The sequence below is a fragment of the Rhinatrema bivittatum genome, chromosome 13 (genome assembly GCF_901001135.1).
Source record: "Rhinatrema bivittatum chromosome 13, aRhiBiv1.1, whole genome shotgun sequence".
NCBI lineage: Eukaryota > Metazoa > Chordata > Amphibia > Gymnophiona > Rhinatrematidae > Rhinatrema > Rhinatrema bivittatum.
In genome coordinates this window covers 3,144,366-3,153,473 of record NC_042627.1, presented here as the reverse complement: position 1 = coordinate 3,153,473, position 9,108 = coordinate 3,144,366, and the positions used below count along the sequence as shown (strand labels likewise).

The 9,108-nt window shown below is 47.8% G+C and overlaps 1 protein-coding gene across 1 annotated transcript; it reads left to right on the top strand.

Moving 5' to 3' along the window:
- The first annotated feature begins 3,534 nt into the window (after nt 1-3,534).
- On the top strand, nt 3,535-8,560 carry CCDC86 (coiled-coil domain containing 86). Its single transcript, XM_029575317.1, has 4 exons — nt 3,535-3,869; nt 4,608-4,737; nt 6,763-6,837; nt 8,023-8,560. The coding sequence occupies exons 1-4, from the start codon at nt 3,685-3,687 to the stop codon at nt 8,158-8,160; spliced, it is 528 nt and encodes a 175-aa protein (XP_029431177.1). The 5' UTR covers nt 3,535-3,684; the 3' UTR covers nt 8,161-8,560.
- The last annotated feature ends 548 nt before the right edge of the window (nt 8,561-9,108 follow it).

The window sequence follows — 9,108 nt, the reverse complement described above, 5'->3', positions numbered from 1 at the left end:
GAGGAGAGTGCACCGGGGCAGAGAGCTGATGAGAAAAGATTGAGTGCTGACAGGGGTGACAAGTCACAAGGGCCTGAAAGGTAGAGGAGAGGGGGTGAAAGCTGGGAGGAGAGCAAGGAAGGGATAATAAGGAAGAGGGAGATTAATACTTGCGGCTAGGGAAGAGGGTAAGGTGATGAGAGAAGAATATATGCATGTGGTGGGAGGGATTCCCTCAGCATGGCAACCCTACGCCCCTTCCAGCAGTGAAGTCTGCAGCAGTCAGTGAGCAGTGTAATATATTGAAAGGATGCAACGTGGCACTGCCATTAGATTAGGAAAACTATGGTACATAATATATGCGTTAACCTATTAGGGTAATTACGATATGTAGCCTGGAAACAAGCATTTTATAAAGATAAAGAAAAGGAGAAAAATAGTTGAGCGATAAGGATGCACCAAGCTAGAAGTTTTTAGTAACCTACATAAGCATATTAATGTTAAAATCAAGCTGCCCAATTTGTTCCTAACAATCAGGTTTAATTTACACACCTAGTTTATTATTTTAAATTGTTACCGTACTATGATGGCACACGAGTAATTTGTAATCTATACCACCCATATTTCTCTTTATCGCGCCCTTCTGTAAACCGTTGTGATGGTATTTAACTTAATGACGGTATAGAAAATTTTTTAAATAAATAAATAAATAAAACTCAAATAAACAGCATTCATTGCCAGAGAATGTAATTAGAGCAGTTATTGTAGCTGGGTTTAAAAAAGATTTGAATAAATTCTTGGAGGGGAAGTCCATAAACTGCTATTAATCAATAGGGAAAGCCGCTGCTTGTTACCTGCATTAGTAGCATGGGCTCTATCTAATGTTTGGGTATTTGACAGGTACTTGCGACTTGGATTGGCCTCTGTTGGAAACAGGATGCTGGGCTTGATGGACCCTTGGTCTGACCCAGTGTGGCAGATCTTATGTTCTTAATGAGGGAAACATTACAGCCTGAACTACTAGACAAAAACTGAAGTAATCAAGAAAATGTTTGAGACTGTACAAAACCTACAATTTAAGGAACTCAGTTTTGATGACTGTTTTAATGTGGTGATGGAACGATAGGCTTGAATCTTCCTAAGGTTTTAACATAGGGAGGGATGGAAAAAGTTGTATTGTTTAAAGTAATAGTAGCAGGAAGGGATTTACTGTAAGACCATTATATGGCTATGAATTCAGTTTTGCCAATGTATTGTGCAGCAGCCATTGTTTTATGGGAGACAAACAGATTTCAATCAATTTCTCAGTATCAGCCCAGTTGTAACACCCCTTACCTCCAAGCACTTCCAGCATAGCATCCCACTCCATGCAGCAGCCAAGGGCCTTATATAGCACTTCTTGCATGCAGGAGCTCCTCTTATATGTCCTGAAACCAGGACTTCCTGGGGCACCTCAGCAACAGGTGTCCTATGCTGCTTGGTGGTTCTAGTTGCTCCTCTGTCTCCAGCCTGCCCTGCCATGTCTCTCTGTGGCCTCCAGCCTGCCCTGCCATGTTCCTCTGTGGCCTCCAGCCTACCCTGCCATGTTCCTCTGTGGCCTCCAGCCTGCCCTGCCATGTTCCTCTGTGGCCTCCAGCCTGCCCTGCCATGTCTCTCTGTGGCCTCCAGCCTGCCCTGCCATGTTCCTCTGTGGCCTCCAGCCTGCCCTGCCATGTCTCTCTGTGGCCTCCAGCCTGCCCTGCCACGTCTCTCTGTGGCCTCCAGCCTGCCCTGCCATGTTCCTCTGTGGCCTCCAGCCTGCCCTGCCATGTCTCTGTGGCCTCCAGCCTGCCCTGCCATGTTCCTCTGTGGCCTCCAGCCTGCCCTGCCACGTCTCTCTGTGGCCTCCAGCCTGCCCTGCCATGTTCCTCTGTGGCCTCCAGCCTGCCCTGCCATGTCTCTCTGTGTTCCCGGCTTCCCAACGATCCTCGGATCCCTGCCTTGCCTTCTTGTCCTTCCATCTCAGACAGCCTCCTTGTTGCTGACCTGGTCCACCTTTGGACTTTGCCTTGCTTGTTTGCTCCCTGCCCTGACCTTTGCCTGGTCTGTCTCACTGCCATACTCCAGTCACGACCCTAGTGAGTCTCTCCAAGAGCTCAACCTGTGGAGGAAGAGTCAGTTCAGTCTTTGGACCACCTGACCCCATCCAAGGGTATCTCTGCTGCTACCTACAGGGCCTATTCTGTGTCCTCATGGATCAGGCAGTACCAACTCTGCAGCGGCCCAAGGGCTTCTTCCTTGAGTGTGACACCAGTTAACATTGCACATGTATGAAAAATTGAATATAGTCTGCACAAATTCTATATTCATCACATAAAGTGGTGAGAAATTTGCAAATTGGAGATAGATGTTGAAAAGGAGGGATGACAATGAAGAATCTTGTGGAACACCAATAAGAAGGGCCGTTGGCTGGGATTTGCTATTAGCCACTTTCACTTGTGAGCTGTGCACTCTGTCAAGTAAGATTTAAACCATTGTAAGACGGTCCCAGAAATCTCAGTCTCTATCAAGCATAAAAACAAGATGTCATGGTTGATGGTATCAAAAGCTGATGATATGTCCAGCAGGACCAAGATATAGCTGTTATCATTATTCATCCATCTTCTAAAGGTATCAAGCAAGGAGACCATTAGGATCTCAGTGCCACTCTCTTTGTTGATCCAACTTATTGTTTTACTGAGATGTGTATTAGTCCTATTGTTGAATTATTTTAGTATGACTCCTTCTATCCATTCTTGTTCAGACTAGAAATCTTAGGTTGCTATATCTTTTGGTTTCTGGTTTTACAGAATGTTATTATTGTAATATGTTTATATCTGCCTTGAGTGAATTTTTTTGTTCAAAAAGATGGGCAGTAAATCCAAATAAATAAATAAAGTTCCCAAGCATGGACCGGACTTAGTTTTTGGGTACTTGCCAGGTTCTTATGGCTGGATTGGCCACTGTTGGAAACAGGATGCTGGGCTTGATGGACCCGTGGTCTGACCCAGTATGGCATGTTCTTATGTTCTTAATAAAGTAAAAGGCAGGCAGTGAAATTTGCATATCTGATTGCTAAGAGATACACGAGCAGGGGCAAGTTAACTGTGCAGACAGGTTGGGCAAAGTGATCCTTCTGAGTATGTTGACATCAACCATGTGAGACTTGTAAACAGATGCAGGATTCGGTTTCTAAAAACAATACTGATTTTGCACTTTCTGCTTGTTGCCAAAGCAATACATATAGCAACATTTTGTAATTCACAAAAGTACAGAAGCGAAATTGTAACCGAGTTGTACTGAGCCTTTGTCTTAGCTGCATCTTGCTGGCAATAAAAGTCTATCTTTACGGATCACTTGTCTGGGCCTCCTTTCTGACTATTAGAGACGGTTACAAAATGATAAGGCTGTCTCCCGGCTTCCGGGGATGCTCGGTCCGGTCTCTGATCAGATCATCCTTACGGAATACTGTCTCATAGGACATAAAATGCACAGGGCCTGCCCCGCTTATAACCGGCGCCGGAGCGCTGTTGCCCCGAACAACCATGGTGGCGCTGCCCATGACGTCGCCATCGAAGCAGGAAGTCGCCGAGAGGTGACGTTTTCAGAGCGCGCCGGGGCCCGGATCGGTGAGGAGGGATTTGCACGTGGGAGCGGTGGAGTCTGTCCTCGGTTAATTTGGTTATCATGGACAGGGAGGGCCAGGAAGGGCCTCGGGGTGCCGACGCCGAGGAGGACCCGGAGGTATCCACGGGGGACGGCAGCACCCAGAGCTCCGGGGACACGCATGGAGGAAGAGGGCAGCCTGGGGACCAGATCCCGCGAGGAAGACCCAAGTCCGGCCGAATCTGGAAAGATCCGAACAAGAAACGGTAAAAAAAATAAAAATAAAATAATAATAATAATAATAAGGGCGAGGACTCGGAGTAAGAGGCCGTGACGTCAGCGTGCGACTGCTGCTCTCCCATGAGTCACCCGTGCGCTGCCGTGACCTCATCTTTCTGCGTCAGATCTCTGTGCGGCGTGGCCGGTGGAGGGATGCACTCAGAAGGGAACCAGGGCGGGGGTGATAATCTGGGCAATGTCTGTGGCCCGAGTCTCTGTGAAACTCTCCTTGAAGCCCCTTCAATGGCTTGGTCTCTTTGCCCCTGAGGCTCATTCCGGAGCCCCCTCAGGGCTCTCAGTAACTTGAGCTTTCTTTGGCTGCTACATGAGCTTTGCCTACCAATTCCAATATTGGTTTTTCTTCGGACTCAGCACGCCAGACGTGCAATTTATTCCCCAATTGCAGTAGTTTGGAGTAACTAGGTTGGTCCTGGTGAGGGAGCTTGCAGGTTGTAGATAGCAAATGATGTATATGAATCTGGGGGACTTCCTGAGCGAGAAACCTAGGTGGGCTGGAAAGCCCATGTGCCCTCTTCCCTTTCTTGCACTTGCCTCCCTTTCTCCTATCTTTCTCATGCCATCATTTCTCTTTCTCTTCCTGTGGTATTTGTCTCACGTTTCCACTTATTTTTCTGGTTCAGATGCTTTCTTTTTCTCTCCTCCCTCAGCCCCAATCCATTGCTGTGTGCTGTTCCTCCATGTAGGCTATTTTGTCTCCTTGTCAGGTTCTCTGCCATGGTAAAGGACCGGCCCCTGCGCACTTCCTGGGAACAGAAGATGAAGGCACGCCAAGAGAAACGACTAATGAAGGACTTTGCACAGCATTTACAAGCAGAAAAACAGCGTCAGAAAGAGGTGAGAGGTGGCAAATGTAGTCCCAGGGATGAGGAGGTTTGAACTGGGAAGGAAGTGAGATGGTTGAGGAATGGATGTTTTGTCAGAACCAGGGATTGACTTAATATTAATTAGAAAATCAATGTAGCACCATTTGTCATAAGAATTGCTATACTGGATCAGAATGAGGATTCTTCTAGTGGACACTGTGCAATCCGACTACAGCCATGGGCTCAGAAACCGGACGCCGGCAAAATTGAGGGTCCGATTTTCGGCCCGACAGCCGTGGGCTGAATTCAAATTTTTTTTTTTTTTTTACTTTTTGGAACCTCCGACTTAATATCGCTATGATATTAAGTTGGAGGGTGCACAGAAAAGCAGTTTTTACTGCTTTTCTGTGCACTTTCCCGGCACCGGAAGAAATTAGCGCCGACCTTTGGGTCGGTGCTAATTTCTGAAAGTAAAATGTGCGGCTTGGCTGCATATTTTACTTTCTGTATCCCACGCGCATACCTAATAGGGCCATCAACATGCATTTGCATGTTGAGGGCGCTATTAGGTGCCGCGGGTTGGACGCGCGTTTTCCTCCCCTTACTGAATAAGGGGTAAGGGAAAATGCGCGTCCAAGAACAGGCTAACAGTGCGCTCCGTTGGAGCGCGCTGTACTGTATCGGCCTGCTTGAAAGTGATTTTTCTGGTGGCGATTTGTTCGGCCAGGCAAATTTCAGAGCTACAAGTTTTGTCCTGTAGAGAGCTGTTTTTCAGGATTACGGATGATGGAGTAACGTTGCATAAGATGCCCTCATTTCTACCCAAGGTAGTTTCCTCGTTCCACCTTAATTAGAAGGTGGAGCTTCCCACTTTTGAATTAAGCGAGAGCTTAATTTGTTGGACGTACAATGGGTACTGTTGCAGTATCTGAAGGTTACCAACAGTTTTTCGCGGTCGGATCATCTGTATTGTTTGGAGGAGCGAAGAAGGGAAGTAAAGCTTCTAAAGACACAATTGCTGATTGGTTGAAGGAAGTTGTTTTTTCCACCTATGTTTGCAAAGGTCGGAAGGTTCTAGAGGGATTGTGAAAGCATATTCTACTAGGGCGCAGGCAGCCTCCTGGGCTGCGTGTCAGTTGGTGTCTCCACAGGAGATCTGTAGGGCTACATGGTCTTCACTGCACACTTTCTCCCGGCATTATCGGTTATATGTTCTCATGCCAGGGGAGCAGATGTTTGGCAAGCGTGTTGAGAGCAGGTCTTTCAGATGCCCACCCAATGTAGGGGTGTTTGGTGCATCCCTATGTCTAGACTGATCTGGACTATGAACAGGAAAGGAAAATTTGGTTCTTACCTGCTAATTTCTGTTCCTGAAGTACCACAGATCAATCCAGAGACCCAGCCCCTTATCTGGGAAAATCGTTTTGGCTACATTGACAATCTGATCAGATTTTAAGTATGTATATATTCAGAGACTATAGGATGACCAGGTTTGGTTGGTTTCCTTGGGACTGAAATGGGGCTCCAACTTGACATTTGATGTTCACCCTAGGAAGTCAGGGGATAATTTAATTTTTCACTATAGTTTGGCTTGGGTACAGGTCAGTACTAAGGGTCTGCAGGTGGCACTCTGTTATGGAGCAGTACCTCTGTTTTTGTTCTCTGTCTCCATCTGCTGGTGAGGATGCGGAACCCGCTCGTCTGCACTGATCTGTGGTACGTCAGGAATGAAAATTAGCAGGTAAGTACCAGCTTTCCTTTCTACCAGCAGTCTTACTCCATTAGGTATCGTGGTCTGCTCCCTGAGAGCCTGTTTGCTGATATGCTCAGGGATAGTTTTAATGGTTTTTTTTAAATGTGAATTAACATGCATGTATTTAACTGTAATCCTCCTAGAACAACTTGTGATGAAATATAACATCGTTTTAAATAGATAAATAAGAGCTGTCCTCTGAGACTTGTGTGGATGACAAACAAGTGGACGGAAAGGCTTTTATCCTTGGAAGGGAAGTGCTTGTGAGGTCTCACCTGAAACATTTTTTGCTTCCCCCCTCAGGAGAAAAAGCAGCGCAGGCAGGAGAATCTGAAACGGCGCCTGGAGAATGAGAGGAAGGCAGAGATCGTGCAAGTGGTAAGAGCAAGACAGAATCCGCCCCCCTGTAACTCACATACCACTTACCTGACAGTTGCATCCCGCTCTGCATTGTGCATTACAACCCCGGTACCTGCTGGTAGCATCCAGTTCCCTCTGGCTTCCCTTACTCTCTGATATGTGATTGCTGCCTCATGCACTGCCCCTGCATCGCTCTCCTTTCACCCGCTAGCGGGATCCCTCTCTGTGCGTTGTGCACCGCTCCAGTGCTGGTTTAGTAACTGAAAGACCATGCACCGAGCACTGATGCTCTGGCCAGGGAACATTGCTGTGTTTTTTGAGTACTTCCAGTCTTTCTGCTCTTATCTCTCACTATTTCAGTTTAGTTTTCTATGGTGGGAAACAAATACAACATAGCATTCCCCTACCATACATAATTTGAGAGTGTGAGTGTAAGAGCAAATGGGCTGGGGAGGGGAAGTGTATTGGGAGAGGGAAGCAGATGTGCTGGGGAGAAACAAATTGGCGGGGTGGTAGAGGAGACAAGCTGAGGATAACAGAATTTGTGTTTGGGAGAGGGGTGACTGAGCTGGGAGATATGAGCCAAGCATGGGAGGTGAAGAAGAGAGCATGAGATTGGAGGGGAGAGAGTTGATATGGGAGGAGTATGTTGTGGGGGGGGGGGGGGGGGAGAATGTAAGCTGGGGAAGGGAGAGGGTAGTCAGCTGCCTTACACATAGGGCTTGCATTTTGGGAATTTACATTTGGCAATACCCCAAGCCTGATGAGAGCTTCAAGCAGGTGTTGGCATTGTTAGCAACAGCCATGGATGCTGCTGCGTTACCGTACGTACTGAGAGCTGTAAGATGTCAGCACAGCCCCTTGGCCTCTGGCTTGCTACGTAAAGTAAAACCCTGGAGCACCAGAAGCCCAGTTATGATGCCCTGGACTCCTGCACCAGAAACTTAAAACATGCTTCATGGCGGGATAACAACTTCCTTCTCTTTTGAAGTTTAAATTATTTACTCCTCAGACTGAGGTGTTATTTTTTAGATAAACTTGCCCGTTTCCCTCAGGAGTACGCATCAAACACACAGCGGGACAGTCACTCAGCGTCTCAGTAAGCAGCAGAATTGGTATTTTTCTCACGCTGCACGATTCACTGTGGTTTTCCTTTGAGCCATTGCTTGCTGCTTAGTTGGGCTTATTTTTTCCCTCCTGCAGATCCGGAATCCCTCCAGGCTGAAGCGAGCCAAGAAGAAGCAGCTGCGTGGCATTGAGAAACGGGACACGCTGAAGCTGGTGCAGCGGGTGCAGAGTGGCTCTGCCAGGGGCAAAGGCACTGACCCGGGGCCCGAGTGACCCGCACTGGCATGTGGCAGAGAGAACAGACAGCAGACCACCTGCCTGCATATGGGGGAAGCGTTGCCACCCCCCTGACACTGCAAAGGAATCTGCACGAGAAGACCCCCACTTTCCTTTAGAGACTGACTTTGCAGATTATTCTTCCTTTCTGCTCCTTAGACTGAAATAAAACAGCCTGAGACACTCAATCACCGAGGGTGTGTGCCTGTTGCAGAAGGTGAACCGATGCAGCGGTGCAGCCCCAAGGCCTCCCTCCTACGAGCCTGCATCCCAGGAACAGGATGTAGTGAATCCCAGGCTGACAGGACAGCGACGCTGCGTGCGCTACTGCAGAAGAAGATGGGGAAGGTTCGAAGCACACCCCACTCCTGATTAATAAAAAGGTCGTTCTAATGCATGAGTGGAGTGTTTGGATGTGGACTGGAGATTTTGGAAAGGCTCTGCCTTGCTCTTGAAGTACATTGGGCTTGTAAGCTCGTAGTGGCATGAATAGGGTAACCTAAGGGGAGATAGCGTGGGCTGTACCTGCTACCATCGCCCATAACCGGCGCGCAGCCTTGCAGCAGAGACAACCTTAGTCTGTTGAGTTGCCCTGGAGCCAGCGGTGGTAGATTCTTCACACTTTCACAGCCTCCTTTCCCGAGTTGTTTGTTCACTGCAGCCCCCGTGGCATTGCCATAATTTATTTTCTTTAAATGTTCAGCGCTAGGGCTGGTGGATTTCTGTATGTTTAAGTGGCCTAATACAGCACCACCATTCCTCCTCCTATGGGGGTGGAAAATGCAAGTATGGCTGCCCTACCACATGCGCACTCAGCCCTCTGCCATCATGGCAGTGAATAGAAAACCGCCAGAAGGCTTTTTGGTACCCGCTAGGAAGCTCTGTCCTGCACTATGTCCTCTTCTGCCTTTATTTCATGTGCTTGTTCCTCCTACCCAGACACCA